Below are 17,508 nucleotides of genomic sequence, written 5' to 3'. Positions count from 1 at the left end.
AGAATTCACAACAGGGGCCGAAGCAAAACTGTTCTTCAGAAATTCGAATGCACGCACAGCAGCCTCAGGCCAGGCGGAGAAATTGGTACCCTTTTTCATCATGTCAGTAAGCGGTTTAGCAATGGTAGAAAAATCTTTGATAAATTTTCTATAATAATTAGAAGATCCAAGGAACCGCTGGAGCGCTTTTAGGTTATCAGGCCATTCCCAATGCAGCACCGCTTGCACCTTAGCGGCGTCCATTTTAAACACTGAAGCAGACACAATATAACCCAAGAAAGGCAACTCCTGAACCAAAAAAACACATTTCTCCAGTTTTGCATATAGCTTATTCTCTCTGAGTAGCTGTAACACCTGCCTCACATGCTCTAAATGAGTATCACGGTCGCATGAATAAATGAGAATGTCATCTAGGTAAACAATAACGAATTTCCCCAGTACATGCGAGAACACATCATTTATGAAATGTTGAAATACAGCAGGTACGTTTGTCAACCCAAATGGCATCACCAAATTTTCAAAATGACCCTCAGGAGTATTAAAGGCCGTCTTCCACTCATCCCCTTGACGGACTCTTATGAGGTTGTACGCCCCCCTGAGTTCAAGCTTGGAAAACCACTTAGCACCAGCCACCTGGTTGAACAAATCAGGTATCAGTGGCATAGGGTATGGATCACGAACCGTAATCTGGTTTAACTCCCTGAAATCCAGATACGGACGTAGTCCGCCATCTTTCTTCTTAATGAAGAAGAACCCCGCTGCCACCGGCGAGGATGAAGGCCTGATGTGCCCTTTGCTCAAACTCTCAGCAATGTAATCTTTTAAAGCCTGCCTCTCAGGACCAGAGATGTTAAACATCCTAGCTTTCGGCAATTTGGCCCCTGGTTTAAACCTAATAGTACAGTCATAGGGTCAATGTGGTGGCAATTCTGAACAACCCTTCTCAGAGAACACATCTGCGAAATCCAGCAGTGACTCAGGAATGCTAGGAGTCACAGCGGACACACATGTAGCCAGGCAATTCTCCTGGCAGAATCCGCTCCACTGAATTATGTCCTGAGTCTTCCAGTCAATCACCGGGTTGTGCACAGACAACCATGGAAAACCCAGAACCATTTGTGCAGGAAGATTACTGAGCACCCTACATGTAACTTGCTCAGAATGTAAGACCCCAATGTGCAGTTTAACCTCAGCCACAAACTCAGTAATCTCCCCCTGTGGGAGTGGAGTAGCATTGATGGTGACCACCCGGATAGGATGAGGCAGTTTTTCGACCGTGAACCCGGCCATGCGTGCAAACTCCTCATCAATGAGATTAGTGGCCGACCCACTATCCACAAAAACAGTGATTGGCAGCTCTCTGCCAGCGACCATAACTCTGGCAGGAACCATACATTGAGAGACCACCATGGAGGATATGCATAAGCTCAGATTGGCCTCCTCCACACCCTCTGAGCTTAGTAGTTTTCCGCCGTTGCGCTTTTCTTAGAAAACAGAGGACAAGCATTAACATAATGCCCTTTTTTACCACAGCAAAAACAGGCTCCCTGCTTCCTGAATGAGGGGGCTCGATGATGTGACACCCCTGCGATTTGCATAGGCTCCGTGGGCTCACCTGCAGCAACCTCACGTGCACCTACTCCCTCCCCCATAAGCGGCGTCTCTTGCATCCCCTGACGCAAACGGCGATCAATGCGGACAACAAGACTCATGGCAGACTCTAGAGAAGCAGGAGTCTCATACATCAGGAGGGCTTGTTTAACCCTTCTCGAAACCCCATGAACAAACTGACTCCGCAGCGCCGGGTCATTCCATTGTGTGTCCACCGCCCAGCGGCGAAATTCAGAACAGTAATCCTCCGCCATTCGCTCCCCCTGGCGGAGAGCGCATATTTTAGATTCTGCTAGAGCCAATCTGTCAGGATCATCATATATGAGTCCAAGAGCAGAAAAAAAAAACTCCACTGAGTTAAATGCAGCTGCATCAGATGGTAATGAAAATGCCCATGCTTGGGGGTCTCCGTTCAGTAATGACAATACCAGGCCCACACGCTGAGCCTCATTACCTGAGGAAACCGGACGCATCCGAAAATATAATTTGCAAGCTTCACGAAAAACAACAAATTTACTGCGTTCCCCAGCAAACCTCTCAGGTAAAGGAATCTTTGGCTCTGCAACTCTACCTGCATTTTCAGCTTGCACATTAGATACTACCAGACCCTGTTGCTGAACTGCTCCCTTCAACTCAGTGACCTGTAAGGACAGCGCCTCCAACTGGCGTGTTATGGAAGTCATGGGATCCATGGCATCCAAAATGTATTTTGGGCCGATTATAATGTCACGCGGGTGCTGGGTAGACTACAGCTGATTACCCGGGCCCCTGCGATATCCCTCAGAGTAGGGAAAACCCTGTCTGTCCCTCTCCCAGAATTTACACTGATGGTGTGCTTGTCTGGGCCGCCAGGCCTGACCCTGACTCCTGTTTCAGTCCTATGCTGAAACCTCCACCCGCCTCCCAGTGATAAGACCACACACCAACCCCTACAGAAAGCACAGACAGGGAAAAACTAAAAACGCACCACGCCGCAGATACACAGGAAAACACTATAATGTGCACAGGGCAAAACAAATACAAATATAGGAAGGAGAAATATGATAAAAGATAATACACCACCAGATACGATATTTCTTCTCCTAGACCACCTCTCCAGACCGAGATCACCAGGCACAAGACACAAGCTATAATCGGTGACGCCCAAAGTCCAGAATGACTATTTAAGGGCCACGGGCGTGACCCAGCTGCCAACCCGATTACCAGCTAGATTAACCCCAGAATATCTGGATAAAGTCTAGCCGGCGCCACTGAGCGTATAGTGGACGAATGTGGAATTACCGCTGCCTGTCAGACGCCCTAGTGTGAATAGCGTCCGACATGACAAGCAGCTCATCTAATAAATCCACTAGTGAGGTCACAGCAGCTCATCTAATAAATCCACTAGTGAGGTCACAGCAGCTCATCTAATAAATCCACTAGTGAAGTCACAGCAGCTCATCTAATAAATCCAGTAGTGAAGTCACAGCAGCTCATCTAATAAATCCACTAGTGAGGTCACAGCAGCTCATCTAATAAATCCACTAGTGAGGTCACAGCAGCTCATCTAATAAATCCACTAGTGAGGCTACAGCAGCTCATCTAATAAATCCACTAGTGAGGCTACAGCAGCTCATCTAACTGATACCAACTTGTGAGATCACTGCACACTTATGATGTCAAAGCAGTAAATCTAACAAACCTACCTATGATGTCACAGCAGCTCACCTGACAAGCACAGTTGTGAGGTCACAGAAGCTCACCTGACAGTCCCCACCTGTGACATGACAGTAGTTCACCTAAATGAAACCCACCTGTGATGTCACAGTCACTCACCTGACACAAGAACAGTTGTGATATCACAGGAACTTACGTGACAAACTCTTTTGTGATCACAATTCATACTGAGGGTCAAACAAAAAAATGTCCACCAGAAGTAGTGTAGAAACCAGAATAATAGGCACCCCTGCCTTATGAAGCCCACTGTGCCTATTGCTAAATGTGGCCATGGAATCATGTTTTTTTCCCAATAGTTTGTAAAACTACCTAAACTTTACTTGAATGAAAGATTTAGAAGTGAATCCATGAGCGTAATGTTTACAGTTCGGCAATCCAGTACAATTGCAATAGAATATTTGATAATGGTTGGTTATGCCCTGTCTTGTGCACGTTCTGCCCTCCCTCGGGTTTGCAGGATCAATATTAATCTTTAAGATTTGTGAAAACTGCAGGAATTGCTCAGCTTCTCCATCCACAACATTAAACATTTACAGCAATCATTTCTTAGAGCTTTACTCGTGGCTGCTACTAAAGTAGACGATTATGAAGGCTTTTTAATAAAATGGATATAAAGTTCACAAATATATATGGAAAAGTTGTAGAAATAAATTGGATTCCATCTGTAATTTTGGTGTTGAGGACAGAACAAGTCTACTTGCTCCGGGTTATGGTCCATCTGGGCACGGACAGCCAGTGTTTGCCCATTAATGCACTTACCGCTCTTTGTCTTTCTCAGCTTGCTGGACCATTAGGTTTTTCAGCTGCTCTAGGCGCTGCAGATCCCGTCTCTGTTGCTCTTCCCACGCTTGCTGTTTTTCAACTTTGTACTTTAGTATCTGTCGCATGAAGCAAGAAAGCAGAAAAAAAAAAGAAAATTCAAACTAAACTCGGCCTGCGTGACAAGCCGCACAAAAGGAAATCCCCAATGCTAGAATATCTTGATATTGTTTCTTGCAAATACGGTTATGTATAATTGTGCTGTGAGGCTTGAAATCCCCGGCATTGTGTTCCTGTAGTTCCATTGTTGATTTCATTTCTAAGTGGAAACATTTATAAGACAAAGCGACTTGTTCCGCAATATCTCCAACCTGCACCTTTCACTTAACTTGTACATTCAGTTATTATGTATCACATTCAGATCGTGCCACATGAACAGCAGCTGTTACTGACTCTCACCTGGACTAGCCCAATTATTTTCCATTTTCAGCTTCACAACAAAACCTTATGTAAATTGACACAAGGAAACTTTTAAAAAGTCTTCCTAAAATAAAAAATACATTTTTTTGTTTACAGCTCCTATGTAAATCTATGCATCACTATGGTAACAGACTACAAACAAACTTTGTGTAGTCAGATGCTGCATTGTTGCTTACTTTTTGTCTGTACAAATCTAATTTGGTCACGTTGGTGGATGGAAAATACATAGTGGCGAGCGAGCGTGCTCATGTCTTGAGTATTTTCAGAGTGCTCGAAAAATATGTTTAAGTCACCGCAGCTGCATGTCTCGCGGCTGTTCGACTGCCGCAACACATGCAGGGGTTTACTGTTTGTTAGGCAATCCCTGCGTGTGTTGCAGCTGTCTAACAGCCGCGAGACATGCAGATGCGGTGACGCTAACATATTTTTCGAGCACGCCGAAATGCTTGATTAGCACTCGAACATGCTCGGTAAACACCTTATCCGAGCATGCTCGTTCATCACTAGAAATACATTTTGTTCAGACTTCACCATTCATAAAACTACAGTAGATCATTTTTCCTGCTTAATTGAAGTCACTGTTATTCATTCGAATACAGCTAAAGTGCAATACTAAATTCAGCCCGCAGATAAGAGTTTCGCCATTTTTGGAAAACAAAGCACTTTGTATCCAATTCACTACCCTTATTTTGTCTAGTTTTTGGTGTTTTGGGGCTGTTTTTAATTTGTGAATTATTCTTTGTATCTACGCCTTTTTAAGACCTTCTTTGTATATGGTCGTCAGTTTGATTTTATGTTCATCACTGTGGGAGGGTGATCAGATATTTTAACCAACTAAAGACCAGGCTATCTTCTCCTGGTCATAACCACACATGGCACATATTCAACTTTTTTTTTTTCATATATGTGGTGTAACCCTAGAACGCATACCTGGGGCCTCGCAGACCTGCTAGGTTAATGGTTTTCTATTTTCTGCAAGATTACTTTAGTTAGAATTCTGAAACTCTAGGTAATCCTCAGGTATATTGTTAGTAATTTCCAGTTGTTCATATATTTTTAGGTTACAGGCATTTCGGTATAACAACTCTTTTTTGGGAATACCCCATATTCACATACCTGGGGCCTTTTAGGCCTGTACTAGGTTTACATGTGATTACAAGAGATGTTTTCTGTAAACATTTTTCAAATGCTTTGCTATGAACTTTTAACACCTACCATGATGGAGCGAAGCAACACGAAATGCTTGCCAAGGCAAACTACTGAAGCTATGATCCAAACATGGTATACATTTTCAGGAACATCCAGAGCCAAGAGAAAAAAAAGAAAGCGTTGTTATATTTATCCAGGAAAGGAAATCTGAGCGTATCTGTACGCTCCTTAGCTGGGGTCACTAGGAGGTCAGATCCATTACGGATCCCCTCCTGACGGACCCCAGCGCCGCTAGTGGGAATGCATCCTTACTTTGCAATTTTTCATATAAACTTTGAAAAGTATTTTTATTTGAGTTATTCCATGTTATTTGCACACAGGCCTAAAAGGCCCCAGGTATGTGAAAGTGTAGATTTCTATGGTCATGCATTCTAGGGGTAAGTAAATAATTTTTTACTCTTATTTTCATGATACGCAAAATCAATTTTTTTTGTTTTTATTTTATTTTTCTGATATTTGGGCAAAAGACAGAAAAAAATGTGTCTATTTTTCACATTTTTTTCATGACCACAATGACCACTAATATTCATTTTAAATTATCTTCCCCTTTTGTAGAATTATATATACAGTGCCTTCTGAAAGTATTCGGCCCCCTGGAACTTTTCCACCTTTTCCCACATACCATGCTTCAAACATAAAGATACCAAGTGTAAATTTTTGGTGAAGAATCAACAACAAGTGGAACACAATTGTGAAGTTGATCGAAATTTATTGGTTATTTTAAATTTTTGTGGAAATTCAAAAACTGAAAAGTGGGGCGTGCAATATTATTCGGCCCCTTTAACTTAACACTTTGTTGCACCACCTTTTGCTGCGATTACAGCTGTAAGGCGCTTGGGGTATGTCTCTATCAGTTTTGTACATCGAGAGACTGAAATTCTTGCCCATTCTTCCTTGGCAAACAGCTCGAGCTCAGTGAGGTTTGATGGAGATCGTTTGTGAACAGCAGTTTTCAGCTCTTTCCACAGATTCTCGATTGGATTGAGGTCTGGACTCTGACTTGGCCATTCTAACACCTGGATACGTTTATCTGTGAACCATTCCATTGTAGATTTTGCTTTATGTTTGGGATCATTGTCTTGTTGGAAGACAAATCTCCGTCCCAGTCTCAGGTCTTTTGCAGACTCAACAGGTTTTCCTCAAGAATGGTCCAGTATTTGGCTCTATCCATCTTCCCATCAATTTTAACCAACTTCCCTGTCCCTGCTGAAGAAAAGCAGGCCCAAACCATGATGCTGCCACCACCATGTTTGACAGTGGGGATGGTGTGTTCAAGGTGATAAGCTGTGTTGCCTTTACGCCAAACATATCGTTTGGTATTGTTGCCAAAAAGTTCGATTTTTGGTTTCATCTGACCAGAGCACCTTCTTCCACGTGTTTGGTGTGTCTCCCAGGTAGCTTGTTGCAAACTTTAAACAACACTTTTTATGGATATCTTTGAGAAGTGGGTTTCTTCTTGCCACTCTTCCATAAAGGCCAGATTTGTGCAGTGTACGACTGATTGCTCTCCTATGGACAGACTGTCCCACCTCAGCTGTAGATCTCTGCCGTTCATCCAGAGTGATCATGGGCCTCTTGGCTGCATCTCTGATCAGTCTTCTCCTTGTTTGATATGAAAGTTTAGAGGGACGGATGGGTCTTGGTAGATTCGCAGTGGTATGATACTCCTTCCATTTCAATATGATCGCTAGCACAGTGCTCCTTAGCATGTTTAAAGTTTTTAAAATCATTTTGTAACCAAATCCGGTTTTAAACATCTCCACAACAGTATCACGGACCTGCCTGTTGTGTTCCTTGGTCTTCATGACGCTCTCTGTGCTTCAAACAGAACCCTGAGACTATCACAGAGCAGGTGCTTTTATACAGAGACTTGATTACACACAGGTGGATTATATTTATCATCATTAGGCATTTAGGACAACATTGGATCATTCAGAGTTCCACAATGAACTTCTGGAGTGAGTTTGCTGCACTGAAAGTAAAGGGGCCGAATAATATTGCACGCCCCACTTTTCAGTTTTTGAATTTCCACAAAAATTTAAAATAACCAATAAATTTCATTCAACTTCACAATTGTGTTCCACTTGTTGATTCTTCACCAAAAATGTACATTTGGTATCTTTATGTTTGAAGCATGATATGTGGGAAAAGGTTGAAAAGTTCCAGGGGGCCCAGTACTTCTGCAAGGCACTGTACAGTATATGAAATATCTCTGTTTTTCTCTCAGGAATGGGGGAGGGGGTGACTAGAAACAGCCTTATGGATGCGCAATGGCTTTTTTTAAATTTATTTGTATTTCTTATTATATATGTTATCTTACTTTTTATGCATTTATTAACTTATTTTGTAATTTATTTTACAAGCTGTGCCCCACATAAGATCATAAAAGACCTTAGGAAGGGGAGAGTTGTAAAATGTAAATACATTTTCAGATCTGATTTCTCTATCTGTGGCTGAATATTACTGGACGTCACAGGGCAAAATCAGCCTCTTGCTTGGTCAGCGTATTTGTATGCAGCAATCAGGAAGGCAGAGGTAATGATAAGCCATCTCTGCCTTCTCTATGGTCAATCTGGCTTTGTTTGCATATTCTCTTGCGGCAATTTACCCGGCTATGACATTCTAAAATGTCAGGACAGAGTTATATGTGGACCACCAGAATCTTTATGGGCGATTCGGAAGTGCCCAATAAAAAAATTATTATCAGCTGCTCATCGCCCCGTGTAAACAGAGAATGTGCTACTTACAACGATTCCATCAATGATTGTTCTGTCCCCATCAGTCTTTGTTGGCCTTAGGGCACAGACCAGTAAACAAACGCAGATCACCTTGTACGTAGACAATCACCGTTTCTTAACGGGCCAAGATCGGCAAATCTGAATGTGCCATTAGATTGGTGGGGAAAAGGGGCTGAAGCTATGAAACAAATGATTATTTGTATTGATGTAAATCTCTGTAAGGAGGAAGAGGTTGCTCTTGGTGGTTTGGATTGCAATAACATGAATTTTTCCTTATTGAAATTGGGTGACAAATCTTCCGGGAAAGGCCTCCATTAGTGTAAATCGAGATTTCATATATTTCAGCTCCCATAATTTGCATTGCTGTGGAGCACACGGCAGGAGCCCGTATCCTTGTGTGGGTAAAGTGTGCTTTGCAAGGAGTTGCTGAGTTGTGACCAGAATGTACTGCAGTGCAGAGTACTTGACTGCAGCACTTTGAGCGTTCCCACAGTCTCTCTAGTACTGTTACAAAAACCCACATTTACAGAATAATTCAGGATACATTACACTCTGCGCACAATGCAGTGCGGAGAAGATTTAGTTCCTTCGAGGCATTAATGGCTTTAGCGAGGTCTTAAACAATCTTGCCGGGAATGCTGTGTAAACACGCTTACCCAATGCACTGCCAGCAGTAACAAATAGTTTTAATTAGCATGCATCAAGATATTTTCTGTAATCTGTTAAGTAAAATATGCAAATGATTAGAGCTTTCATACTTTCTCCTTTTCGTTTGCTCGCTGGAGCTTTTCTTTCTCTCTCCTTTGTTTTTCTTGCTGTTCCTCCTCCTTTTGTCTCCTGGCAGTGATAGAAGATTCTAATCTAGAGGCTTCTTCTTGGTGTATTCTCCACTGTGTGACCTAAAATTGGATTTGGGAACATTTCAAATGGGTTTTATACACACATACACATATATCAAATGCAGTATTTTAGGATGACAAAAGTACGCTTGGTACACTACATCAAAGAACAGGGCGCAAGTGCGTTATTTACATCCCAACAGATTTTTCTCATTTCCATTTTTGCATGTTCGGTACTTGTTATATGTTTAAATGTGGCTATAGACATTAAAGGGGTTGCTAAGGCTTGGGGCTGAAGTCTGAAGTCACTGACTGCAAACCTGCAAATCCTGTCAGCGTGCACAGTGCGTACTGGCAGGATTCTCCAATGCCGAAGCTGGGAGCAGGAGGTCATGTGACCACAAGAATGCTATATACATACCTCCGGCCACATTCCAACCAGACATGTCCAGCCTCACTCAATACACTTGTCTAGTTGGCATGTGAACGCATATATTCAAATTGAATACTTACGACCACGCGCCTTCCCATTGCGTCAACACCAGATAATCCTGAAAGCATGCACATTGCGCGCTGTGAGGATTCACAAGTTTGCAGTCACAGTCTTCAGGTTACTTTTATCTAGTGTGTATTACTATCCCAAGGTGCTGTTTACATGTATGTCAGTGAGCAAAAAAATTTGAGTCTGTAGCGCTATTCATGTGGACCTCCGATGGACCTCCAGATAAGCCAATGGGGTCCAAAAAAATATGTGTTCACAAAAAGTTCAGCTATAACTGTGAAGGCCTGTTATAAAAGTAAACAATGAGGCTAGCCTGAAAAGAGTTTAAGTAGTAAAGCTGTTATAGCAAGATGAATGAATTAAGATGTTCAATAAGTAATTTCAGTCTCGACTGCTGCACGACCCACAAATGACACCAATAATTTACAGTCGGTAAGACGGATGGCATTTAAGTCATCATTTCACATATCAGTATATGATAACTGTGACTAAACTTCAGGAAATCGTGGGTGTCAGACAATGCTTTAATTACTAAAATTATTAGTACGTATCAAATAGTGTCACGTTTTTGAGATGCCTTCAACGTTTTGCCAGCCTCCATTTATTTAATGTCTGGGTTGTGTGATCTCGGCAGAGAAAATAAATTCCTTATTGATTGGTTTCCATACAAGAAGCAGCAGATTTTTCTCAGCTTGGCATAAAATGATGAAACTGACATGAGAGGATTTCTGTAGCACGGGGTGTTACTGAACAGATGTTCTTAAGATAAATGGCGCAGAAAAACTCTCGGCGTCTGCCCGATACTTCCAATAATGAGAAGATGACAAACTAAAGAAGGTTTCTTTTGCGGGTGGAGAAACAATATGTGAGCGAATGGATCGATACAAGTGTTACATCCAAGAGCAGATTAATGAGGCAAATTGTATCTTGCAAATATCTTTTACAGAAATATGATAGACCGTCACGGGTCAGTTTAACAGAGTTCAAATCGCAAAGGATCAACCAGTGGACAGCATGAAAGATTAATCCTCCAGACATGAAATCATTTATACTCTCTGCTTACAGATGCAGCCCTTGTATTTTCCCATTAAATTCACATACAGAATGGTAACGAGAGGTTAACGGTGATGGATAAGGAACTAAACCGCATCCTGATAATGGAAGGAAAGTCTGAACTATTACAGGGAATGTGTCAGCAGGAAAAGACCTGCAGTTTAAATCAGGATTTTATGTTAAATATAATTTTGTTCTAACATTTTTGCTATTTTCACAGTGGACACTAGGCCCATAATAGACTTACTCTTTCTGCTCTCTAAAAGTGACTTTTTATTATTAACACAGACAGTATTACCATGAAAATTAACACTTTTATACACATAAGATAACACAGGATTCACAATTCACAGTAGGTGATATCACAGCTCACCTCCTCCTCCTGTACAATGACTGATAACACCTCTATATACAGTAGATAACACAGGATCCACCATTCACAATAGGTGATATCACAGCTCACCTCCTCCTCCTGTACAATGTCTGATAACACCTCTATATATAGCAGATAACACAGGATTCACCATTCACAATAGATGATATCACAGCTCAACTCCTCCTCCTGTACAATGACTGATAACACCTCTATATACAGTAAATAACAGGATCCACCAATCACAATAGGTGATGTCACACCTCACCTCCTCCCCCTTCTATACAATGACTATTAACACCTCTATATACAGTATATGGCACAGCATCCACAATAGGTGATGTCACAGCTCACCTCTTTCTCTTGTACAGCAACAGATTACACCCTTATATACAGTAGATAACACAAAATTCACCATTCACAATAGATGATGTCATAAAGGGAACACTTAGACAACAGAATATAACTCCAAGTAAATCAAACTTCTGTGAAATCAAACTGTCCACTTAGGAAGCAACACTGATTGACAATCAATTTCACATGTTGCTGTGCAAATGGAATAAACAACAGATGGAAATTATTGGCAATTGTCAAGACACCCTCAATATAGGAGTGGTTCTGCAGGTGGGGACCACAGACCACATCTCAGTACCAATGCTTTCTGGATGATGTTTTGGTCACTTTTGAATGTTGGTTGTGCTTTCACACTCGTGGTAGCATGAGACGGACTCTACAACCCACACAAGTGGCTCAGGTAGTGCAGCCCATCCAGGATGGCACATCAATGTGAGCTGTGGCAAGGTTTGCTGTGTCCAGAGGCTGGAGGCACTACCAGGAGACAGGCCAGTACACAAGGAGACGTGGAGGGGGCCATAGGAAGGCAACAACCCAGCAGCAGGACTTCTACCTCTGCTTTTGTGCAAGGAGGAACAGGAGGAGCACTGCCAGAGCCCTGCAAAATGACCTCCAGCAGGCCACAAATGTACATGTGTCTGCACAAACGGTTAGAAACCGACTCCATGAGGATGATCTGAGTGCCCGACGTCCACAGATGGGGGTTGTGCTCACAGCCCAACACTGTGCAGGACGCTTGGCATTTGCCACACAACACCAGGATTGGCAAATTCGCCACTGGCGCCCTGTGCTCTTCATAGATGAAAGCAGGTTCACACTGAGCATATGTGACAGAGTCTGGAGATGCCATGGAGAGCGATCTGCTGCCTGCAACATCTTTCAGAATGACCGGTTTAGCAGTGGGTCAGTAATGGTGTGGGGTGGCATTTCTTTGGAGGGCCGCACAGCCCTCCACGTGCTCTCCAGAGGTAGCCTGACTACCATTAGGTACCGAGATGAGATCCTCAGACCCCTTATGAGACCATATGCTGGTGCGGTTGGCCCTGGGTTCCTCCTAATGCAGGACAATGCCAGACCTCATGCGGCTGGAGTGTGTCAGCAGTTCCTACAAGATGAAGGCATTGAAACAATGGATTGGCCCGCCTGTTCCCCAGACTTGGATCCGATTGAGCACATCTGGGACATCATGTCTCGCTCCATCCACTAACGTCATGTTGCACCACAGACTGTCCAGGAGTTGGCGCATACTTTAGTCCAGGCCTGGCAAGAGATCCCTCAGGAGAACATCCACCGCCTCATCAGGAGCATGCCCAGGCGTTGTAGGGAGGTCATACAGGCACGTGGAGGCCACAGACAATATTGAGCATCTTTTCCTTGTCATGAGGCATTTCCACTGAAGTTGGATCAGCCTGTAATTTGATTTTCCACTTTGATTTTGAGTATCATTCCAAATCCAGACCTCTATGGGATATTCATTTTAATGTACATTGATAATTGTTATGTTTTATTATTCTGAACACATTCCACTATGCAATGAATAAAAATTTGCAACTGGAATATTTCATTCAGAGATATCTAGGATGTGGGATTTTAGTGTTCCCTTTATTTTTTTTTGAGCAGTGTACATTCTTATGAAGAAAGTCTATTCAGGCAACCCTCATCCACATACAGCTGAAGAAATCTGCATGGTTACATGCATCAATGGAGGGTGGTAAACCGCAGCACAATGTTATTACTTGATTCCTGATTCAGGAAAAGCAAAGGAAACATCTCTGCGTTATCAGCGTTACTTAGATGGAGCTGTCAGCAAATGCACATGATAAAAATAAGTCAGTGAAAAACAGTGGTGCTCTGCTACAGAGTTTCAACGACGGGGACAATTTTTAATTTGGAAAAGTCGAAAGGAAAGCAGCACTTTGGTGGTGGCCATTTTGTGTATTCAAGCCAATAGGAGGCGAACGTGCAGTAAGCGGCCGCGGCCACTATCAGGAGACGGAGCTGCTCTGCAATGAAGCAATTCCGTCTGGAAGCCGCTGCCACCGCTGATCGGAGGGGGTGCCGGGTGTCAGACCCCAACTGATCAGACATGATGACCTATCCCAAGGATAGGTCAACAATGATAAAGTAGTGGTGAACCTCTTTAATACCTAACTTCTCACAAGGTTCAAACTTTTTTTTCTATCTTTTAATGAAGTGCAATTATCCCCTCTTTTCTTAGATGAGAATTTTAAATAGCTGGTGGCAATTAATCACGGGCCCTTTTTTTGTGTGTAATTACATTTGATTTTTTCATTTACATAGCTCTTTTTATATTGCAATTATGGAATTATAATCATAAAAAATGAATGATTAATTCCTTCTGAAGGTTAATAAATCTAAGCAAATAACAGAAGAGTATATGGAGCGTGCTATCCAGATGTTGTGGATTATGGAGATAACTCCTACAAGAGAGACAGAGCGACTCACTATACCGTTTTCCCCCCATGTGTAAATTTCCTAAACCTATTCACTAAATAGTGCGGAAACATTCGTGTTGGACTAAAGCCAGATCGGCATGTTAGGAGAAACTGCATCAAAATGTCATTATAAAAGTATTATAAAAACATTATACAACTTATAATGGATGAAACGGGTCATCTTGCCGGTTACTAGGTAGTTTAAAGGAACGATCCAACCTCTATCGATTTTTTACAATCAGGTCTCAAGTATGCTCACCTTACAAAACTCCTGCCTCTCCTGAGCGGATGTTTCCCTCGCCCCCCCACCGGTCTCTGCCTACCGAACTAAAGACACGCTATACAATCCCAATTCTAAAAATATGTTGGAACACTGTGTAAAATAAATCAAGAGTCTAATGATTTGGAATTTATATTATTTTTTACAGTAAACATAGAGCACAGGTCAGGAGGTGACATTTAGACATTTTTAAACTGCATTTAAAAAAAATTAATTCATTTAGAAATTGATGGCAGAAATGCATCTCGTAAAATATTGGGACAGGGGTTAACAAGGGGCTGAAAAAGTAAGCGGCTCTAATAAAAACAGCTGGAGGGTTAGTTTTCAACTAAGTCACATAACTGTATACAAAAAGAGCATGTTAGAGAGGCAGAGTCTCTCAGAAGCAAAGATGGTCAGAAGTTCACCAATCTGTGAACAACGGAGTCTAAAAACAATATGGAACTGGAGCGCCCCCACACCGCCGCAGGGCCGAGGGGTACCCGGAGCCGGGCCTCTGAGTCTCAGTCCTGGAGTGGTCACGGTGGCTAGACCCGGTCCGTGGCCCTGTCTGTCAGTGGGGGACGTCCGGTGCAATAAAGTGGTGGTGTAGCGGTGCAGTTGTGGGGTGCAGGTCGCGGTAAATAACGAGGACACCAGGTTGCAGTCTCTTTACCTCTTTACTGAAGATCTCTGGGTCCTCAGTCCGGAATACGGTTCACCAGGCAGCGCAAGTCCGGCCGGTCCAATGGCACCTCCAGAGTTCTCTTCACAGGTGGAAATCTGCGCCTTCCCCCTAGCGCTAGGTGTTGTGGTCCTTCCCTGCTGTGCTTACGGAAAGTACCCCACAACTGTTGTGTCTGTTTCTTAAGTTCCCTCACAACTCGATTAGATGATGTTCTGCTAATCCTCCGTCCCTCCCTGATGTTCTGGTTGGGACGGCACCCGTTTGACGGGTAGGCTCGGAGCTCTTCCGGGACCCTAGAGTCGCCCCTCTCCACAAGTTGCCCCCCAAGACTGCATAGGTGATTTAAGTTAGACAGCCCGCCTTAGACTGACTGTCCTGCCGCTGTTTAGAGTATTGCTTGAAGCTGGATATTATGATACTCTCTCGGCGTTCCGGCCACCGGTTGTGCGCCTCAGTAGGATGTTGCTTTGGTCTTACAGCACGACTCCTACTGGTATTCCCCTATTGCTATGATCTCGTTTCTCACTCAGCACAATCTATCTCGCTTCTGATCCTTTCTTGGGCACCGCCGCTATCCTGAGCAGGCACGGTCCCGTTACGTTCGTTCAAGTTGCCAAGCCTCTGTCAGGATCCCACCCCTGACAGAGACCCTACTGTATCTTCCCCCACAACACCCTCTGCCACAAGGTGTTGCCTGGTTCCAACCCAGTCAGCTTCTGACTAACTTCCTGCCTGACCCCCAGTTTACCCACTATGGTGGGGAGTGGCCTAATGAATAGAACCCTTAGCTCCCCCCGGGGGCCCGGCTGTGAAATGTATTGGTGTCTGTGATACCTGATCAGATGAACTCCTTCAGTGCCATCAGACGTACCATAGCTCCCCATAGTGGCGGAGCCACAGTACTGCAACGACCAGGACTCTGGGGCGCTGCACTCCCCCCCGGTTAAATCCAGTACTCCGGGACTGGGAAGAAAACAACAATACAGATTAGCAAAAAGACATACAATTTGTTGAGTGCAAATAACAATAAGTATACTTGAACAGAGCTTCCCTTTATGGGAGGTGAGGACACTTGAACGTTACAAACATGGTTAAATAACATAGCAACATGCTATAAATAAGTTTTCTTACCCAACCGGGTATTCTACTTGGCACAAATTCTGGAACAATAAGTTAACATTGCCTTTAAGGATGCACACTCTAAATCCCTAAAAGACCTTCTTATACACATTATAAGGCTTAAGCAACTGTGCTACATTCTCCTTCTTTAAATCTGCAGGACCGCCTGTCCTAACGGCGCCAGACCTACTGCCTCTCCTTTCTTACAGGACCGCTCCTTTCAGCCCGAGCCTTCTGTCTTTTCAACTACTATACACAGTATAGATCCTAACATTCTTTCAATTTAAGAGCACTGAGCCATCTCTACATGACTCCTAAAAGAACTCACTAACTAACCCCTACGGGCTCACTTTCTGTCCTTTGTAACACATTATTAACTCTTTTCCTAAAATGACTAACTTCCTATGGAGGACTCAGGGTTTACCTTCTATCCCCATTTTCTATCAACGTTATCAACATTTTCTTGACTTCCATCATTACTTTCTTACTAGCAATCATGCAGAACTCTATGTCTACCCCTACGGGTCTACTGCATCTTTCTTCTAACTTTCACTTGTGCAGGACTTCATGTCTACCCCTACGGGTCTACTACATCTTTCCAATAATTACTTTATCTCAGAACACATTATTAAACACTTCTTTCTTTCAACAATTTAGCTACATACAACTTGTACATATCAGCAGCATCATTAACTTTCTTTTTAGAGCAACATCATTCTCTAAGTACCATCAGTGAACATCCCCTTTAAGAGGGGACCAAGTCTCTATGAGGTAGTGCAACTCCTCAAGCTGCAAGTCTGTTTGCAATAAGGACTCCAGTGATGTTTTAAAAAAAAAAACAATATCTTCGCAGTGTCCTTTCTTCATATAGAACCAGTAGATAGCACCTTTAAGAAGGTGCAAACTATTTACAAGAAGTTTGTATCATGCATTGTTCATGATTCAGCAGTTTTTATAACATTGTGGAACAAAAAAGCAAAAATGAAAGTGAAAGCAAAAATAAAAAGCAATAGGGATCCCGGGTAAACAAAGGGATCCCTTTAAGAGTTAACTCAGGACGGGTTTTAGCAGCAAAACAGCAAGGAAATAAACAGTTAACTATTTACAGTTTCAGGTTTCCGAGGCTTAGTTCATACCTCCCAACTTTTGAAGATGGGAAAGAGGGACAAAGTTTGCGGCGCGCAAATTTTAGGCCACGCCTCTGACCACACCCATTCATAATTAGTCACACCCATATCCACGTCCCAAGCACACCCATTTAGCACTGCTGATCACACTGTTTCATATACAATAGTTATAAACAAAAAAATATGGCCACACAGTGCTCCATACTGTATAATGGCCACACATGA

At 42.9% G+C, this 17,508-nt stretch overlaps 1 protein-coding gene across 6 annotated transcripts in view; it reads right to left on the bottom strand.

Annotated features, from left to right (window-relative positions):
* Window positions 1-17,508, bottom strand: part of CCDC148 (coiled-coil domain containing 148) — a 198,209-nt gene that overhangs the window by 14,628 nt on the left and 166,073 nt on the right. For all 6 annotated transcript variants that reach the window (XR_013217805.1, XM_077272911.1, XM_077272915.1 and 3 more), the window contains 2 exons: window positions 9,272-9,412; window positions 4,087-4,205 (listed from right to left, as the gene is read on the bottom strand). Coding sequence is in view for 5 of the 6 variants with exons in the window: in XM_077272911.1 (XP_077129026.1) it covers window positions 4,087-4,205; window positions 9,272-9,412 (260 nt within the window). In the remaining variant the exon portion in view is untranslated. The remainder of the gene's footprint in view (window positions 1-4,086; window positions 4,206-9,271; window positions 9,413-17,508) is intronic.

Source organism: Ranitomeya variabilis, chromosome 7 (genome assembly GCF_051348905.1).
Source record: "Ranitomeya variabilis isolate aRanVar5 chromosome 7, aRanVar5.hap1, whole genome shotgun sequence".
NCBI classification, from domain to species: domain Eukaryota; kingdom Metazoa; phylum Chordata; class Amphibia; order Anura; family Dendrobatidae; genus Ranitomeya; species Ranitomeya variabilis.
The sequence above is the reverse complement of the archived record's forward strand: the minus strand, read 5'-3'. Positions and strand labels throughout refer to the sequence as shown.